Genomic DNA, 21,391 nt, shown 5'->3' with positions numbered 1-21,391 from the left:
GTCATACTCTTTGATACTGACATCTGAGAATCAGAAATAGGGAAGAAGGATATGTAATCGTATTCATACAAAGTATTCTGCCCTTTTTAATAAAAATATGTATCAGTGCAGTCACCAAGCGGATATAGGTTAAAAATCAGATATTTAGTCTCCTACTTCATGTAAACAAAAACAACATACATACACCCACACACACACACATCCAAAACAAAAAACGAAAGAGGGAAATGGGACGGATTACAAGATACTATCGTAGTGAAAGCCCTACTTCTAATTGCCACCCCACACTTCAAAAGGCAACAGGATACGCTAAAGCTGCCTCACCCCTACCCACGTATACATGCCATCAACACATATACATGACTGTTTGTGACTTCGTGCTAGTTTGTGAGTTCTGGCTGAGTGTTTCACAGACTCTAGCTCTGCAACTAATAAAAGGGCCTCATCAAAACACATGGGCCATTTAGCCCCCCTCCAGCAAATAATGACAGGTAGTAACATTACTATCTTACTATTTTATTACTGAAGCAACTTCAAAATAATTTCTCAGGGACATTCAATTTGTCTTGTATATTAATATATAACTGACAACATAATTGTCTACATATAAGTCACCTGGAGTAATCGTATTTAAGTGCCAGTAATAATGCATGCCAGGTAATGAATGCTATTGATGCTGTGATTTCAGAATCACATTTCTACAAATCAAGGTGATAGATTTAATATGCTTTTTCTCTCACTCTTTCTCTTATCACTCCTATTTTTGGTTTCCAATGGATATCAGTTCATTGCTACCCCTACTCTAGCAAGAGAGCGCACATTACTCCTATCATAAAATATTCATTTCTGTTCATTAAATACCTCCCTCGCCATCTCAAACAAGACTTTGAGGATTTGTGAGGAGCAGCACTATACTGTATATAGAAAGAAATGAAATAATTGGATATACTGTAGGAAAGCAAACAGCTTTGGGCAATGTTTCTCCTCTTTGCTATGGAATATAAAAATAAAACAAGCCCAAATCAAAACAATGGAACAGTGAGGAAATATCACAAAAGAGAGCATTGTGTTGTTGGGAATAATAAAGAGTTTGGGAAAGTATGTACCCAGAGATGAAGGTTTGTCTTCCCCAGACAATAAGGATATATAATGCAAAATTTTATAGCAGTCAATGGAAAACAGATGTTTACTGTCAGATCATATTTGATCATATTTGTTGTGATCGAAAATAAATGCACAGCTCTCCCAAACAAATCCATTTATCTCCCAAACATCTTCCGTTAAAATACCATGAAGAGGTGGTCTCAGAAGAAAAAAAAAAGAACAGCTAGTAACAAGCTGCAGAGGAGCGGAAGGCAACAAATAGGGAAATGGATTTAAGCACAGAGAAACAGACTTCTTGGAATAAAGCGAATATATAACTAAATTAAGATGATATTTCCATGCTATCTTATCCTCTACACCCAGGACAAAGGCTTTTCAGTGACTCAAGAGAGTGATCAAGCTTCCCTCTCGAAGCTGCACAATGGGAAGGAGTTACTATGCACAGTTAGGACTCTTCCTCACAACCCCTGCTAACATGCATTCTTCAGGTCCTTGGATCAGCAGAAAACTAGGTCAGCATAATTTTCACTGCCCCAACTGCCGAGCACAAATCTTACTTGCTAACAAGGCTTGTGAATGCTTCTTTACAGTTTTACTGCAGGACAATTTAAGAAAAATGATTGGTAAATTTCCCTGGCTTCAATTCCCCTCTCACCCAGCATCACAGGCTGACAGGGGAAAAAAACCCCGCAATTGCAGTCAGGGGCAGGTCTGGGCAAGAATGGTTAGGTGCCTGGGATGGAGACTTCAGCCACCTTTCAAGCTGCCTGTATGAGAAGTTGTCATTGCAGAAGTGCTCCATGAAGTAATCAGCACATGGGCTATTTCTAAACATGGGTCTAGTGGTCTTCTGGAAAACCAGTAAAACTGTGTCCAAAAATACCCCAACTGATAGGTTGGTGGGGCAAAGAACAACTGTAAAGCTGGAGAAAACTCACCCAGCACATTGAGAGTTTCTCATGCTTTACCCTAGTCTGTCTTCTTTCCTCTGCCCCTTTCCTCTTATCGGCTGGACTACTTCTGGACATAATTTTACCAATCCTCCAGAGGAATGGTTACCTTATTTTCAGAAGTAGCCTGAATAACAGGTCACAGGCTGTGATGGTGTGGCTAACAGACCCTGGGAAAGTGAAGGAGGAAACAGGAATGTTGCAAAAGAGACACCATGGCACAGGGGAGGAGGAAGCGTGAGAAAGAGACACAGAGCCACTGTTTCTTAATTATGCCGGGTATAATCCAAGCAGGAGAATTGCTTTGACAGGCTTTCAAGATCCTGTTATATTGCCTTACTAGTAATGCACATCTTTCCAGAAATCTAAGTGCTTCCTGTTTCCAAGTTTGCCAACCTTGCAGGGCTTGATACAAGCACAGTGGAGAGGTTGAGGTAGCATTGGGGGTGCTAGTTTCCCCCCTAGAAAGGGAAACTGTCTAAACCCCAGTCAATTTAATCCCAACTTCCCAATGTCCCAAAGGCACTAATGGAAGTAAGTAGCTGTAGCAGGCAGCATCTCAAAGTATCCTATGGAGTATGTACAATGTATGCATGTAAGATAGCATGTAAAATGGAATGGCCAAAATGATGTCCCCCACCACCACCTGCAGACAATAAAAACAGTAAAAAGCATAGCCAGACACAATCCCTTGTTGGCTGAAGCAGCAGCAAACTTGTACTGTTAAAAAAAACTTTTGTTTTAATCTGTTCAATCGTGTCCAATTCTCGGAGACTGCCTGACTAGTCCCTCCAGTTTTCTTGGCAAGGTTTTTCAGAGGTGGTTTGCCATTGCCTCCTTCCTAGGGCTGAGAGAGAGTGACTGGCTCGAGGTCACCCAGCTGGCTTTGTGCCTAAGATGTGGCTAGAATTCACAGTCTCCCAGTTTCTAGCCTGGTGCTTTAACCACTATGACTTGGGGCAAAACCAACAACACACATCTGACAAAACCAGTTTTTTTCCCAGTTTAAAATAACCTTACATTCACAGAGCACCAAGCTCAGCGAATAAGATGACAGGGAAGACCATTTAAATTTAGTTATATATATCCAATTAGGAGATGGTTGTTTCACTGCCTTCAATTTCATTCTGTAATGACGTTTTTATCGAATGAATTCAAGTCAAAAATTTTGTTTTCACAAATATGTAGTTTATGTTTCCTTTTATACCTTTGAACTACAGAACCGTTGAAAAAGGAATCACGTATTCAAAACAAGTTAGGCAATTCAATAAAATCTGGTTTAAGCACCATAAAGACATTTGTTCTGGTTGTCTGTGCTAGATATTCGAAACCTGGCTTAGGAAGTAAAGGACTATTTGTTATACTTCAGGCAGCAAAATGTGCTGAATGATATCTACTGTATCTGGCAACCAACAGTAGAGAGTTTTCTATAAGAGTCTCATCTTCCAGTTTCAGCATCCATCAGAGCTCCATTATAAATTATCATGATTTTTCTACAGAAGGATTAGCTTTGCAATAAATCTACTACTTTGGTTTACTCAGTACAACAGAGGAATATGGAACAACTGTAATGCTAGGATTTTTTTTAAAGAAGCATTATAAAATACTGGCAGTTTTAGAATTGGTTTCTGGGTAAAGGGATCTTTTAAAGTGTTTACTGTTTTAAAATAAAGACAAGTGACTGATGTTGCTATCTGTCATGAGTACCATTGAGCTGAAGGCATCAGCACAACGGCACACATGACAATACCTAGGAAGCAGAGGAAGGGATTTAAGATAAGCAAAGCACGCACAACAACAGACACAGACCCCGAGGAGAAGGGAATGACCCCGGCTGGATGACCCAGCCATCAGAACACAAAAGAGGAAGAAGGAAAGACAAAGACAGGGCGGATCACGAGGCCCACCTGAAGCTGTCAGCGAAACGCAACGGAGATCGCCCAGCTGACAGCAATCACCGGCCGGAGAAAGAAACCGATTATGGGCGAAGCCCGGGGCACCAGCAGGGGCCCTGCAACCCCTCACCTACCGGCAAGGAAGCATGCAGGACTGGGGGGGGGATGACACAACCCAAGGGGGGGGCGCTGACCGGCACGGGCTATTTAAACCCCGCACCGGCGCGCTCCCTTCACTCTCAGCTTTTTTCTCGTCAAGCACTACACTGAAATAAACCTGAACCTGCTCTTCCTTGAATCAGTGTCTGTGTTTCACTCAGTGGTAGGCAGTGCATGACACTATCTCTAGGTCAACACTTTTACATTTCACTGAAATAATGAAAACAATATCCATTCTTGATTGCCATTCCACATCTTTGATATGGTGCATATGAGTTCTATCCAGCAAAGGAAAGTGTGCTCTGGAAGGGAAGAGAAAAAGCTCCTTGATGAATGCTTAAATGATTTGCATAATTGCTAGAGAAATAGCAGCAGTGAAATAGAAAGGGCTGTGTGGATAATTTTGTAGCAATCCTTCATCAAATATAATGGACTGCACTATTATTCTGGATTTATATAATGGAATTTAGATGTCCATTCAGCAATATGCTATTGATTGGGCATATTTCTTAATTTTATGTATTAGCATTTAGTCATTGATCATCCATATTTGCCGGCTGTTACACTTCAATCAATATAATAATTGCATTCAGACAATGCTCTAAGCTTGGGTTCTTCAAAGTGGTAAGTTGGTATACTAATATGCTCCCTGTCATGTTCATCGTTTCAATGTTAAAGTGCATCGTAACATTTCGCATGTCATTTGGCTGATGCGTGTTTCGGTTGGGAGGGGAGGAGGACTCTGTCTCCTGGGATGTTATCTGTATTCAGCAGGGTTGGAATGTGTTTGGGTTATCTTGTGTGTTCAAGGTTTTCTTCCCAGGACATCAGCAGAAATTGTTACCAGCACCTGGGGTGGGGAATTTGAAACGGTTGGGTGAGGGGAGGGATTACGTTTGCACTGAGAGTTTTTAGTTTGTATTTGACGCACTTTTCCTCATTCTCAGCTTTCTTTGTATTTGCATACTATTCTTTAATAAATCAGATATCATTAAGCTTCTACTTGTGAGTCTGGTTTTGTTAGGGTAGGCAATCATTACATAAAGCTGAGAATCTTAAAAAATTTACTGTTAGCCCCTTTCCGGATTTATCTTGTGAGGGAGTAGCGCTAGCGATGACCGAACCAAAACCCCAAACCGGGGAAAGTGAGGACATGAGCAATGGGGAACCCGACTCCACGGTGAGGAGAACAGAGAGGGTCCCTACTCGAGAATTATTGGAGATACAGGAGATGTCGTGTTCCAGTCCGGAAGAAGAGGAGGTTGGAGAAAAAGGAGCCTCTGAGCCTACCGAAGGATCGCCGGGCGAGCTGATAACTTGGGATGAAGCATGGGGACCCCTACCAGGGACGTCCAAGATGTCTTGGAAGCAGCGGTACCCAATATCCCCAATTGTTGTGAGGCAAGATGGGGGAGGGAAAGAGGATTTTCAAACCCTGGAAAGGATAAGACTATTGGAGGCCAAATTTGAGTCGATGGAATATATGTTAAAGAAACTGTCAATGGACTGGGGGCCCCGGGAGAGGGGGAGAGGAGAATCAAGCACCAGGTATTCGTCCCCTTCTCCTCCTCCTCCTCGCTCGGTGGAAAGAGGGAGGAGAAGGCTGAGCCACAATCGCACAGCCCCAGGTATTCGTCCCCTTCTTCCCCCCTTCGATCGGTGGAAAGAGAAAGGAGACAGCACAGGGCTGAGCCAAAATCTCACAGAGTGAGAATTTCGAGGTCCCCTCTTCGAGAGCGGAGATCCCCAGTACCCAAAAGAAAGTCAGACCGCCCAGACGGGGCGAGGGGCCCGCCGGGAGTGGGGGTCAAAGACTTTACAGTCAAATTTGACGGGGATCCAACTAAGCTGTCATTCTTTCTTACCAATGCAAGCAGCTATATGGATGAATTTGGACCTTATTTCCATTCCGAAAGGGCCAAGATCAATGCCATTGCCACCAAACTAAAGGGGCGGGCTGCTGACTGGTTTGTCCAGTTAAATGAGGCGGATGCTCCTGAGCTGGAGGATTTCGAAGAATTCCTCTGGGCATTAAAACTGCACTTTGTGGACCCGTTAGCCAAACAAAGGGCGAAGAGGGCTCTTAAAGAGCTCAGCCAGGGGCAAAGATCCGTAGCCGATTACGCTCTGGAATTCAAGGCTTTGGCTAGAAAGGTTGAGGACTGGTCCCAGGCCACCTTAATAGAGTTGTTTAAGGATGGGCTGAACATGGAGGTCCCACGGTGGTCGTTGGGTAGAGACGACCCAGATACTTTGTATGAATGGATACAGTTGGCAGGGAAGGCTGAACATGCCCACGAGACTTTCGCACACAGTAGGAAAGCGTTGAGACACGCGGCGCTCAGCAAGGGATCCAGACCCACTACCATGACTGGAAAACCCGGGAAACGTGCCTGGGAGGAGGAGAGGGAGCACCGTTATGCCAAAGGGCAGTGCCTTCGGTGCAGGAAGGAGGGCCACAGGGCGGCTGCTTGTCCAAAACCCAGGTCAGACAATCGGTCCGGAAAAGCAGCGGGCAAATCGCCCTCACTGCCCAGGAAAATGAAGGCAGCCAAGGCGGAGACCGAGGTGGAGGAGGTTCCGTACTTCGGGGGAGAGGAGGAACACGATCTAACAGAGCTGGCGGGAAATGCCAGCCACCTGCTCTAAAAAGCGCCTGTGGGCAGGTGGTGGATGATGGGCGCAAAGATGTTTTGGTGAGTGCAAATTGTCCCACGCTGAATGTGAAAGTGAAGTTAGGCTCCCGCACTAAGACCATTGAGGTTTGGGCGTTAATCGACTCGGGGTGTTCCAGATGTTTAATGCACCCTGACATGGTGGCTGCTTTGGATTTACCCAGCTTCCCATTGATCTTCACCCAACTGGATGGTTCAACAGTGGGAGGGAAACCGGTGACTCATTTCACAGGAATTGGGCAGCCACGGTGAGGGGTTACAATTTGTGGTAGCACCTGTGGGTCATCCCCTTGTCATCTTGGGGATTCCCTGGCTAGTCCAGCAAAACCCCCACATAAATTGGGTCCACAGGACTTTGACTTTTTCTGATGGCTTTTACCAAGCTCCTGCAGTGGAACAAGTGCCATCTGCTGTGGTGGGGAGGGCTGCGGCAGCAACCCCACATTTCAATGGCCACACCACTGGAGGGCTTGCCGGAGAGATACCAGGACTTTGCGGATGTGTTTGGTGAGATGGAAGCGGACCAACTCCCGCCACATCGAAAAACTGATTGTGCGATTGAGTTGGTCTCCAACGCTCAGCTGCCTAAGCCGAAGATTTACGCCATGACTCAGAAGGACCTTGCAGCATTGAGGGATTTTGTGGATAAGAACTTGGCCAGGGGTTTCATCGAACCAGCAAATTCGCCGGTTGGCGCCCCCGTGTTGTTCCGGGGAAAGAAGGATGGGACTCTGAGACTCTGTACAGATTACCGCGGATTAAATGCGGTCTCCATATCAAACAAGTACCCTTTGCCGTTAATAAAAGACATGTTAGCACATCTGTCAAAGGGGAAAATCTTCTCCAAATTAGATCCGCGGGAAGCCTATTTCCGCATCTGCATACAGGAGGGGGATGAGTGGAAAACCGCTTTCAATTGTCCACTGGGTTCTTTCCAGTATAAGGTCTTACCTTTTGGGTTGGTGGGGGCACCCGGGGTGTTTATGCAACTGATAAATGAAGTGTTACATGATCATTTGTTTAAAGATGTGTTGGTGTATTTAGATGATGTTTTGATTTATATGGAAACGGAAGAGGAGCACGAGCGCCTGGTGAAACAGGTGCTTAGCAAATTGAGAAATGCTGGACTGTTTGCTAAGCTTTCTAAGTGTGAATTTCATAAGATTCAACTTGACTACCTGGGGTATAGGATTCCTGACAAGGGCATTGAGATGGACCCTGGGAAGATTCAAGCCACTTTGGGGTGGGAGCGCCCACGTACCCTAAGGCACCTCCAAAGTTTCCTTGGATTTGCTAATTATTACCGCCAGTTCATCCAGGGGTTCGCTGAAATTGCCCCTTACTGATTTACTACGTACCAAGGGGTTGGGTGACACACGCAAGGTGAAAAACCTGGGGGCGGTACTCAGTTGGACTCCTGAATGCCAGGCGGCGTTTGACAAACTTAAAAGCCTTTTCACGGCTGAACCCATTTTGCAGCACCCCGATCCCACACGACCCTTTGTGGTGCAGGTGGACGCTTCTGACTTTTCAATTGGGGCGCTCCTGCTGCAGAGCGATTCTGACAATCGGTTGAAGCCTTGTGCTTATCTATCCAGGAAGTTTTCTGAAACTGAGTGGAGGTGGCACGTTTGGGAAAAGGAGGCTTTTGCAGTCAAAGGAGCTTTGGAAGCCTGGCGTCACCTCTTAGAGGGGGCTAAATGCCCTTTTGAGGTTTGGACTGACCATAAAAATTTAGAAGCGCTCCACACTCCTCACAAACTCAGTCCTAAACAGATTCGTTGGGCTCAATTCTTTAGTCATTTTGATTTTCAGCTGAAGTTTATTCCAGGCAAGAAAAACTTCCTGGCTGATGCTCTGTCTCACTTACCCCAAGATTCAGTCCAAGCAGCTGAGATAGTGGGTACTGTGTGGATGGAGCCCCAGCTGGGGCTCCAAGCTGTCACTCGCAGCCAAGCCCATGCGCAGCAGCCGACGGCTTTGCTCTCGCCAGTTGGGAGGAGGATGTCAGTTCCCTCTCAATTGCAACAACAGTTTCTCCAGGAACTGAAATCCGATACTTGGTTGCAGGCGAATAGAGACAATGTTACTTTTGACAAGGGGTTGGCTTGGAGGCAAAACCGACTCTATGTGCCTGAGAACTTGCGAAAGGAAATTCTAACCAGGTCTCATGATGATAAACTGGCTGGGCATTTTGGCTTTGTGAAAACGTTACATTCGGTGAGACACCAGTTTTGGTGGCCTACTTTGAGGTGTGATGTAAAAGATTATGTTGCTTCTTGCCCTGTTTGTGCCATGTCAAAGAGGAAGGGGGGTAGACCACAGGGGCTTTTGCAGCCTGTTGCAAGCCCTTCTGGTCCATGGGAGGAGGTTTCTATGGCTTTTATTGTGGACCTCCCTCCTAGTCAGAAAAAGACTGTGATTTGGGTGGTCAAGGATTATTTTTCAAAGCAAGCCCATTTCATTCCGTGTGCTTCCATTCCTTCAGCCCCACAATTGGCACGTCTTTTCCTAATCCACATCTACCGGATTCACGGTAGCCCCTCCCGCTTGGTCACGGACTGCGGGACACAGTTTACTTCCCAATTTTGGAGGGCATTTTTAAAACTGGTTGGCACTAAACAGGCGTTGTCCACTGCATCGCATCTGGAGACTGACGGATCTACAGAGGTTTTAAATTCGACCCTTGAACAATTTTTAAGGGCGTTTGTAAACTATCAGCAGGACAATTGGGTTGATCTCCTGCCTTTTGCTGAAGTGGCTTACAACAACGCTGTCCATCAGAGCACAGGGCACACCCCTTTCCGTGTTGTTTTTGGAAGGGATTTTGTGCCTATCCCTGAGTTGCCACAACCTTCTACTCAACCCTGTTCTGCTTCTGATTGGGCTGCTAGACTGGCTGATTCGTGGCCAGTGATTCAGCAGGCGTTGGCTGATGCTCAATCTACCCATAAGCTGTACACAGACAAACGGAGAGCCCTTCAGCCTGATTTTAAAATTGGGGACCAGGTCTACCTTTCCACCAAATTTATTAAGTCTCCACAACCATCCCGGAAATTGGCTCCTAAGTTTGTGGGTCCTTTTCCCATTGTCGGGATTGTGAACCCTGTTACATTTAAATTGGATTTACCTCACAATCTGAAACGTTTGCATCCTGTGTTTCATTGCAGTTTGCTCAAGCCTGTCAGCCACTCGTCCCGTTGGCATCCACAGCCTCCACCTCCTGCTCCGATCATGATTGACGGGTAGCAGCATTTTGAGGTGAAGGAGATCCTTGATTCTCGCAGGCTTCGTGGAACTTTACAGTACCTGGTTCGTTGGAAGCACTTCCCCCACCCTGAGTGGGTGTTTGCCCGTGATGTTAATTCTCCTGTTTTAGTTAGACACTTTCATTTGGCTTATCCTCTGAAACCTGCTCCCTGATGAGTTACTTATTTTTGGGGGGGTGGTATGTCACGTTCATCGTTTCAATGTTAAAGTGCATTGTAACGTTTCGCATGTCATTTGGCTGATGCGTGTTTCGGTTGGAAGGGGAGGAGGACTCTGTCTCCTGGGATGTTATCTGTATTCAGCAGGGTTGGAATGTGTTTGGGTTGTCTTGTGTGTTCAGGGTTTTCTTCCCAGGACATCAGCAGAAATTGTTACCAGCACTTGGGGTGGGGAATTTGAAACAGTTGGGCGAGGGGAGGGATTATGTTTGTGCCGAGGGTTTTTAGTTTGTATTTGGTGTGCTTTTCCTCATTCTCAGCTTTCTTTGTATTTGCATACTATTCTTTAATAAATCAGATATCATTAAGCTTCTACTTGTGAGTGTCCTAACAGCCAGGAACCACGCTGAGACAAGGAACTGGTCTCTAATGTTTTATTGCTTGTACATAACAGGAATCCTAACAAGCTGAAGAAGCGTGGGAAAAACCCAGACATATAAACCCCAAAGGTTAAGGCGGTCCCGATCTGTGTCTCTTTGAATAGCTGCCCAATTCCTCAGTGCTACGCATGCGCTTAACAGCCTGGATGGGAGCCCCCTGCTCACCATCCTTACTCATGACAGTGAGTCTGGTTTTGTTAGGGTAGGCAATCATTACACTCCCTTGATATGTACCATGCTTCTTGCTCCACCTGGCTTTATACATTAAGAAACAGATTATTTTCAAACAGAGAGCTACCATAGTGCAAAGCAAATTGCCAGCCTCTATCATCAGCTTTATTTCCAAAAATACACCCCATAAGCTTTCATGGAAAATAGAAATGATGTGTACCTGTAGCCCTGATCTTCCCCTCAAAATATATACACTTTCCCAGAAAAAGGATAGAGATACTCAGCTGTTGTCCTGTAAGAGAAGAAGCTAGAGGAGAAGGCAGGTTAAATTGGTGCTTTTTCAGCTTAGCATGTTTTGTGAATGCAATTATTGTGGGTTATGAACCTTGGTTTTAGGGATTAGTACAATATGTGAACCAGGCCAATCAAGGATTTTTCTACAAGCCATGATTAAGCAAATTATAGCTTAGCACAATATGTAAACAAGATCACTATTTCATCTTATCCTGTTTTTTTTTCCCTACAGGCTTCCTGAATATGTAGTTCAACCTTAGCTTTTCTGTCCCTTCACATGGATTCACACATCTATCAGTTCAATACAACTTGCCAAACAAAGGTATCATAAGTGGGATGGGATGAAGGCAACAAGAAAGAGGCAGCCTTGCTATGTTAGTCAAGTAAGAATGAGCTGTCCCTGTTCCTGGGAGTGCATATTGATACATACAGCTGCCACCTCTTTGCCCAGTGCTCAGTCAAGGCAGCACCAAAGTAAAGAGGTACTGTAGAACCATTACAAAGAGACTTCATACCTTCTCACCACTGCCAACAAATCTTTTAAAAATGTATTCAAGAACAAAGAGGGAAAAAAACAGTCAGGCTCATCTTCTGAATGTCACCCATCATTCACTTACTGAGGAAACTGTCTCATTTTCCCTCCATACAATTATCCTGCATCTACTTGTAATTCCTATTATTCCCCTCAAATTTAAAAGAAAATGAACAGTATTCAGGAGGAGCTTTAATCACCTGACTGTATTTCTATGAAAAGGCAGGATAAGCAAACTAAATAGCAGTTAAGTTACTATTTTTAGGCAGTGAGTACTATTCAAATGCTGCTTCAGTTACCATGGAAGTGTTCTTGAAGGTTTATTATAGTTGTTTTTGAACAGAATTTATTCCAAGAAAACTATGTAACAAATTAATGCTATTTCAGGAAAATGGATATGGAGTGGAAAGTATTTTTCTGCTGTACTGGGTAACGTGGGCCTTGGGAAGGCACTCAGAACAACGTCATTCTTGTTCTGTCCTATTGCCTAGGCTGACTTGTTCTAGGATACCAAACAAGACTTGCAGAGGAACATCAGTTTACTTCAGACGGACTACTTCTGCAGTTCCAATTCGCTCCTCACAATAGTTGGATTATATTAGTATTTCCTGCAGATCTCTGTAGCCAACAAGTTACTTCAGTGAAGAAGCGGTTTTAAAAGCCTAGATTGTCAAGTGGAAATCTGGGGATTTAACATCCACACCATAAAGTTGTACTGCATACTTTTCCATAGAAATTTATGTTTTATCATTTGGGCACTGAGTAGTGCCTGTTTGGTGGAATATGCAGAGATGACCTTTCAAAAAATTCACCATTAAAGGACCATAAAGATAATAACCATATAACCAGATTAGAAGCTACAGTTAGTCTGACCACTTCCATCATTCCTAGTCATTTATTGCAATGGGCAATAAATAAACTTCCTGGAGTTACCCAGAAAGTAAGCTAAAACAGTTTATATTATTTCAGTCATTGAGCTGCCATTACATTGATGTATGAAAAAAGAGATCTTTTTCAACTAAGCCTTGTATGGAGCTCTCATTCTTCTTTGTTCTAATGCAAGTCAGCAGATTTTGCCTCTTTTTATTGATCTCTAGGCTGTTTTAATCTAACTGTTTTAAATTAAGAACTAGTTTTACCATCTAAGTCAAGAAATTGCACTGAATTTCAGTGCATTTATAAGCTTGTACATTATTAGTCCAGTAGCTAAATAACATAAACATGTAACTACATAGTATCACCATACAAAGACATCCATGCTTGGATCAGTTCTTGGTAAAAAGCCACTGACTGACTATTAAGGAGGAGGACAGTTTGGGACAATCTTTTAAAGATAAGTCAAGAACTCTAGCAAGTGGAACTAAATATGGGAAGAGATATGGGTGCCATGTGTGTGTCCACTCCAAATGTCTTCATATGACAGGTTACCTTGGAGATTTTCAGGTTCTTAGCATGAAAATCTGAAAGGAGGTGTTCATGCAGTTGAGTGTGTTTGGTGCTGCCTTAAACAGAGGACCCTGACAAGAAATTACCTTACAAGTCCAGCTAATTATTCTAATAAGCCCTTTTCAGATCTCAACTATCTTATACCAAGAGTACAGGGACAAGAGTGGGTGTCCATGCCTCTTAAGCACCCTGCACTGCAGGACACCTCCTTCCCCAGTGTGCTGCCCACTACATGTGTTATAATGTGTAACACATATTTACATAAATAGAATATATAAAACTTAGCTTAACAGATAATATACAGTATTTCCAAGCAAGCATGATCAAAGGCCATCCTGGCTAACAATACAATACATTTGGTGGGCAACAGGTTAAAGCTGGTCTTAGGAATAGATGAAATTTGGAGATATAATCAGAACAACATATGAAGCAATCTGCGGTAGCAGAGAGGGCAGCAAAGCCACACTGTTTATTCATTAAGAGAGGCAAAAGCTTACTAAAGCTTTGATCCAACAAAGATCATCCACTGCTCTTAAGAGCACCTATTCTGCTCAGGAATGATTATTCATCACTACAATATATGATCAGTGAAGATCACAAATAGGTAAGGAACAAAACCTCTAACAAAATTCAGTGCTTCCCATCATACATGGGCCATTAAATATATTCCTCATTGTTTATTCATTCAACATTTAGGGTTGCATACAGAAGAAAACATTAATGGCCCATTAATGTATACCCTCGAGTGCCCTCTTGCCTGCCTAATTGAAATGGAGCTTGGATTTCAGGAGCTTTACAAACAATAATCCTGGAACACTCTTTTATGATTTTCATGCATACTTTAGCATTGCATTCTCTCTACATTCAAAATGCTGAAAGCTTATTATTATTTCAGGTCTTCGTGAGTAATGCAAGGACATTGATCTAAGAAGATGAAGCAACTTTATCCCTTAACAGAGTTGCTAACTCTACAATTCAAGGTGAATATGTGCAATGTACCACTTGAAAATTCAACTTCAAAATCATGGACATTCTATGGAAATGTGCAGGTCTTTTATTTGTGCAATTACATGGATTTTGGGGTGGACCTAGTGCTTTAGAGCACTTTTTTTTTTTAACTCCACCATTTGAATGTTAAGGAAGCTCCATGCAACTGAAGAAAACTTGGAGGGAATATTTAAATTATTTCATAATGGTGCAATTCTTATATCCTTCAGATAAAAGGGTCTGTGTCCATTTTAATTTTCTTCAGCCATTTTAACTACACACTGTCCCCCCTGCTCCTAATAATTGGACAAAATAAATGTTATTATTCAATATAGACGAAACAGGAAAATATGGCATGGAGAAAGAAAACTGAGGTCTCCTCTGACCTGTCCCCACTGCAGCTCATGTCATCTACAGCCCAAATCAGTTTGAAAAGGAACGTATAGTACAGCATCCACAGCCGCCTCATTTTGCACTTAATTCCAAAGCAGAGAGCCAGAATGGATGTCCCCTGGAGGCTTTGGGGGATATTGTGTAGCACAAGTCACAAGACGAATGCAGCTATTCCATCTTTCACTCTTTAACAGATATTTTATGGTAAGGAAAAGAAGATTATAGCAGTTACAGGAAAACACTGTGTAGTTATAAAGGGAAGTTAATGATATCTGGAACCACACAACATTCCATGAATGTGTGACAATTGCACAATAACAGCTGTCTGAATATACCAAATGAAAGCAAAATTACTCCAAACACTTAAGTTTTTTCCCAATTTTAATGCCTGCATACCCTAGCATACTACCCTCCTTGTCTGTCTATGGGTATTGGGCATGTTGCATTAGTTGTCCAGGTCTTTATAAATCACCAGTTCAGTCTACCACAAAAAACCTGCATCCCAAGGTATAACACTGTTGTAGCCTGGGTCTCACATGTATGCACTTCTACAAGTTTTGCATTTTCTCCTAAATCAGGGTTAATGACATCAGTTTACAAAGTCTTTCTCGAGGATGAAATTAAAGGGAAGCATCCGCTGGAATTGTCTGACTTTCAATTACCCACAGCCAGCTACTTTACGCAAACTCTGGAATGTCTCCTTTTTTCTTTCGCTTCTAGATCTAAATCAAGGGTGATATTATATATGATACACTTCCCTTTATTCCTTCCATTGCACTGAAAATGGAAAGCAAGACATCTAGGGCAGTTCTCCTAACTTTGTTTTCTAGCTCAAGAGCAGGTCTTTCCAGGGAACGCCTTCCAGGGAAGGACATTTCGTGCTTCTTTTATTTTATCAAACCTTTTAATGAATTATATTAACATTTAATGTCTAGGCTGCTCCTACGATTTTTTAACCAATCTATAATCTCTGTACACTTTTAATCCTGTTATTCATCATTTTAATTTGAAATTGACAATTTTGCCATCTGGCAAATTGTCCCGAGAAAACTCTGTTTTGAAGTGCAACCTACAAGTAATTCACATAATGACAATGGGTATAATACAAACCGTGAGATGAAGTGTTCCAAGAAGAGATTTAATATAGATGATTGGCCATGTGATTTTTTTTAATCCTGAGCCTTTATTACTCAATACTGCATAGTTGGACTATACATAGCACTCACTGTCTTTGGTATCTTCAGAAATCCAATGAACTGCACTTGGAGTTCATATATACCCTTTCAAGTATACATAAGCACCATTCCTTCCATCCAGAAAGGTATGACCCTTCTCAAGCGACATGTAAACATTTCTATCATTTGTGTTTTACAATTCTGAATGCCGTAGTACATCTTCTAGAATCGATTGCTAACAAAGAGCCAGGGACGTTCAAATTGAGAATGTTCTTGTTTTTAAGCAAGCAATTCTGAAACTGTCTGGATGCCAAGTAAACGTTTCCCCAGAAAAGGGAAAACAAGAGAAAAACCATCTGCTTGGTTCTAGTTTCTCCTTTGAAGTGGGCCTCCTGCCAAGTAGTCATTAGAGTAATTAAGGGGGGAAAACAATCTAATATATTCATTATGTAAATGAATGAAGAAGATTAAAAAGAAATGATAAAGGAAGAAAATAAAGATACCTCTGCTTCTTGCAGCATCCCACGGCCTAAGCACACCATGTCTGGGCAAGTGATGGGAGAACCGCACCCTTCACGGATGGCCAATTGCATGTATTGCTTTAGACACTAAAGAAGAAGAAGAAATCTAAGTTATGAATCATACGTATGAATTAAACACAGCATAATGCACCTTCATTAGCTATTGGACCTTTTGCAATTAAAAAAAGAAGACTGGACTTCAGTATTGCAACCGAAACTCTCCCCACGATCCAAGTTCAATCCCAGCAGAAGCTGGATTCTCAGGTAGCCGGCTCAGGTCGACTCAGCCTTCCATCCTTCCGAGGTCGGTAAAATGAGGACCCAGCTTGCTGGGGAAGGTGACGACTGGGGAAGGCAATGGCAAACCACCCCGCTATAGTCTGCCAAGAAAATGTCGCAAAAGCAGCATCCCCCCAAAGGGTCAGACATGACTCAGTGCTTGCATTTGGGACCTTTCACCTTTTTCACTGTATAAATAGTCATTATGGATGGAAATCTCCTCCCATGTATTTGGTTATTAAAGTCAAGTCTTGTGCCACTACTTTTAATTCATTAATTCACTCATTTTGTTCAGGACTTTGGGAAGCATCTGGCTACATTTTCTTCTTTTTTTTAAATGAAGCTTGCTTTTCTTATTTCCCTTTTTTTTTATTTTTGGTTTGGTTTGGTTCATTCTTCTCACCTAACTGGACCAGATCCGCAAAGCTGTCTTGCCATGCTCCATTCCCATCTTGGAGCTGGCAGGAAATTAGGTCACCCTGAATGTGGGACATTCTAAGGGTTGTGATTGTTAATTCCCTCAGCTGAAATTCCAGCCTCATCCAGTGTGGGCTGTGACAGTGGGCTTCCAGGTGCAATTCAAAGTCCTCCTAGTCATCTATAAAATTCTATATGACACAGGACCTGGATATTTGAGGAACCATCTGTCTCCAATTATCTGTGCCCACCGTACAAGATGTCACAGGATTGGTATATTCCAGGTCCAACCAATTAAACAGTGTCATCTGACACTGTGGCTTCTCTGTCATAGTACCTGCCCTATGGAAGGACATCCCCCCACCAAGATTTAAACCCTGCCAGACTTTAAGACAACTTTGAAGACCAGGATTTTCCCTTAAGCACTGGCCAGGCATACATATGAGCCCACTGTGAATATAAATATATGATTGTTGTGTTTTGTTCCCAATACAGTATTTTATTACTGTTGTTTGTGCATTACAATGTTTTTGACCTTGTTAGGAGACTAACAAAGTTCTATACATTTTGTAAATAAATAAATGTCTCCCACCATATAAAAAGCCTTCTCCAATGGGCATGAACAGTGTTCTGGGTACTCTGTAGACCGCAATTATTATTTATTTATTTTTCCTTTCTCATACTGTCGATTAGATTTTAATTCATGTTACTGTGGGTGGATTGGTCAACTTTTTGACCAGTAGGAGGCACCAAAGAGTTAGACTTCATATCTATTGGCTGCCATCTAATGGTTATACAGATTTATGTAGTCAGGGTATAGCTAATGGATAAGTACTATATTGTTGAAGAACTGCAATATCAGAAAGTGATTCTGCTGTTGAGATTGGGTGGGAGCTGTAGACTACCCTAACAACATTACATGAGATGAGGAAATGAGACATAGAACTTTTCTGGAAGCAGCATCCACTGAGAAGGGAATTCCCCACCATCCAGGCTACAGAAGTACAAGAGCCAAATAATTTCAGTTATACTTTCAATTACTTGTATTAAGCCAGGGACAGGCTAGTCATTTTAGCGCTTTGCATCCTCTAGGTTAACCACCCCATTTAAAACAGGAAAGTGGTTGCAGTAGTCAAGGTTCTACTTCCATCAAAGCCAAACCAAGCAGATCACCACTCAAACCGCCTCAGCTCAACCCTCCTCCCCCCGTGCACCATGGATTGTCCAGATGAAAAGTCCTGAGCCAGGATAAGAGGAAAATCACCACCTCCAAAGCAGAGTATCTAAAGCCATCTTTGGGCAGTCTCAACTTCAGATGGACAGTAAGATGCAGGCAGTGGCAGATAGATATGTCCTCCAGAAATGGCTAATGTGGTATCTTTGCCCTGGAGCAAGGAAGCTGTGTGGATGTAGCCTTAGAGTAGTGTTTCTCAACCTTGGCAACTTTAAAATGTGTGCTGGCTGGGGAATTCTGGAAGTTGAAGTCCAGAAGAAGTTGAAGTTGCTAAAGTTGAGAAACACTGCCTTAGAGAATATTGTGTCTTTGTTTTCTTGCAAGAGGAGTTTTCTCAGCAGTAAAAGCTCTGCTGCAATATACAGTAAAGCCTTTATGTTGAGATTATAACATCTTCCCCATTTCCCCCAAAACAGAGCTTTTTACTGTTTTGATGAAGCTGCATCAAGGGCTTCAAAATTTTTAGGGTTTAGAATTTTCTTTAATTATCAATAGTTATGGACAGCATTTTATTTTCCATCTGGAAAAAGTTAATTGTGAAAGATTTTCACAACAAATTCAAGGACAGCTTTTGCCACTTTGCTTCTGTACAATGTGAAACACTTAGGAAACACAGTTCTGAAACTGCTTACACAGTTACGAAATTGTTCCTTTCAATCTGAGACATAGGTCTCAGACAAAAGTAGTACAACCAATGCAATGTCTCTTCTGTCCTTCTCAATAGCAATAGATAGATAGATAGATAGATAGATAGATAGATAGATAGATAGAATGAATGAATGAATGAATGAATGAATGAATGAATGAATGAATGAATGAATGTGTACACACACACACACACACATACAGTTTGGCCAGATGCTTGCACCACCTACCATAGTTCACCTGTTGCTGTACCTGCCCTGTGGAACAACATGTCACTGGAGATTCAGATGGCCCCAACCTCCTGCCTTTTCCCTCATCTTTAATTATGCAGCTATTGGAGCAGCCCTGACCAGGATACATTTTTTAAAGTTTTCCTTTCTGATTTTTTTCTGATATTTTTAATGGAGAGCATATAATTTGCATGAATTGATGAACGAATATATTTAGCAGCAATAAAACATTATTTAGTAATAACTCTGAAGCAAACATATAAAATTCAGGATGAAGGCCTATAGCCTTGGTAAGAAAAGCATTTCTCATGTCTCATTTGCCCTTTCAATAATTTCATGTAAAAAAAAACATTCAGATACGTTAATGTTAATTTGTTAATATCTTCATGTCAAGGAAGCGCCAAGCTTGCCTTTTTCAATTAAAGTTAGATTAGTTCTCCAAATAAGGGTTCTGCATTCCCATAGGTAAAACGAATCGAATTCTAATTTTTAAAAGCTTTATGGCTAGCGTTTGAACATCTTGCAATATAAAGAGAATACAAAGTATAAACATAGGCTGAATTTAAGATGAGCCGGTAAAGGTGAGCTGGGGAATTTATATCCCACAGATACATTTTTATTTTGTGGAAGTTACATCCAGTCAGTAATATTAAGTACATATTAAAAGCCAGGTATTTTGCATCACATAAAGCATTGCAATAGGTGGTGTTACAAAATTTTCCAATATTATAACTTCACTATAAACTGCTTCATCAAGTATCACAAATGTTACCATGTAAAAGACTTATATACATTATGTTCAATCACAGAAGTGCTGCTGATAAACTAGCTAGGAAATGGATTTTACCCTTCTGGAGCAAAAGGTACACATCAGGGATTGCCCACATTTCCAGAATTACACAGGAAATTTAAGTGGCATCTCTAGCACAAAGTATGTTTTCTCAGCTAAGGTCAGTATCTCTTGGCAGCCCATACTGATCATAAATAGCCTAGACTAGAGGTAGGCAACTGTTTGGGGCCAGTGTGAACTCTGAGAGCATGTCAGGGTTGCCAGGAGGTGAGACTTGTTGCCTACTCACAAAATGGCTGTTACAGTGGAAGTGGCCCATCATAAAACATCCATTGACTAGAAGGCAAGCTGGTGGAGTTGCTCCTTGACACCCTGCCAGTCTGAGTGAAGGAATAGCAGAGAAGGGAAAAGTCATGTTTAATTCAGCCTTGAGTTTAAGCTTGGTCATATAGGAAACTAGGAATTGCATTGCATGCCGTTGGAGGTCTCAGCAAATCAGCATGCCTCATTAGCACGTAGATGAGTTTGCTCTAGGATGCAAATTCTGTATGTGGAGTCCTTGGTGCAACAGCCCAACCAAAGAACTCCCAAGGACAGAACAACACCACTACCAACACAAGCAGGGCAAACCACAGTATATAAACTGAGAGCAAGACTCACTCCCTCCTTGCACTGAAGATGTTGCCTAGTCTGGCAATGAAATGTCTGCAAGAAAACAACAAGACTCAGAGAGCCCCAAGGACTCCACAGTTCAACCCTGAGCTACAAATATTCGCTTTGATTGGTAATTCTGTATGTGCTTCTGGAAGAGGCTGTCTGTTGCCCCTCCCACGTTCCTGTCTTCCTCCTCCTTCACCACCCTGGAAGGGAGCATGCGGCTGCAGCTCTTTCCATCTCTGGGAGCCATACTTGGACCTAGAGTGAGGAAGTTCCCTCTTTCTCCATGCAGCCTTTAGCAGCAATGAGGACTACGGGTTAATTCAGTTTAGGGACAGAAGAACAAGAATCATCATTTTTCTTCTGAATGGATGTAACTGGACCAAAAAAAATGAATAAGACTTCTTTTTACTTACTTCTAAACCTACTTTGTCTAAGTGTCTTTATGCTTGGGTGGGCTAAGTGTATAAGATCAATAACCTATATTTCTCTAGCATGCTCATTAATGCTATTTTAGATAATATTCTTTTTCTGTGCACATCTTTTGCTATGTTAAGCTGTGCTCCATTCAGTGGTCCTAGCTGTCCACTAATGGCTTCACAGGCAAGGGTATAATATATGAAGGAGGGCTCTGCTCTGTGCCTCACATAGAAGGCAGCTCTCTGTCTTCCCTCTGCTAGTGTCCAGCAGTCATTCCACGTAGTTTTGGGGATTTTGTTTACAAGGTTGGCTTCACCCTTTCCATGTTTGTCTGTTCAATATATACCCATGCTTCTTTTTTCCTGGAGAGTTCTGTGTGCATTGTCCATGTTTATAAAGAAACTGACATCCATGGGACACTTGAAGGGGAAAGCACAAATAACTTGATAGCTGATGAGGAAAGATTTAAGTGCACAACGTTGCTAAGCCCTTGCTCAAAATTTTCATTTAAAAAACCATTAGGGATTTATTTGCACTCAATATATAGCT

General features: G+C 42.3%; 1 protein-coding gene across 2 annotated transcripts in view; it reads right to left on the bottom strand.

Moving 5' to 3' along the window:
* Positions 1 to 21,391, bottom strand: part of RNF144B (ring finger protein 144B) — a 58,628-nt gene that overhangs the window by 9,131 nt on the left and 28,106 nt on the right. For both annotated transcript variants that reach the window (XM_063298958.1, XM_063298957.1), the window contains one exon: positions 16,153 to 16,257. In XM_063298958.1, the coding sequence (XP_063155028.1) occupies positions 16,153 to 16,257 (105 nt within the window). The remainder of the gene's footprint in view (positions 1 to 16,152; positions 16,258 to 21,391) is intronic.

The sequence above is a fragment of the Candoia aspera genome, chromosome 3 (assembly GCF_035149785.1).
Source record: "Candoia aspera isolate rCanAsp1 chromosome 3, rCanAsp1.hap2, whole genome shotgun sequence".
NCBI classification, from domain to species: Eukaryota; Metazoa; Chordata; class Lepidosauria; order Squamata; family Boidae; genus Candoia; species Candoia aspera.
The sequence above is the reverse complement of the archived record's forward strand: the minus strand, read 5'-3'. Positions and strand labels throughout refer to the sequence as shown.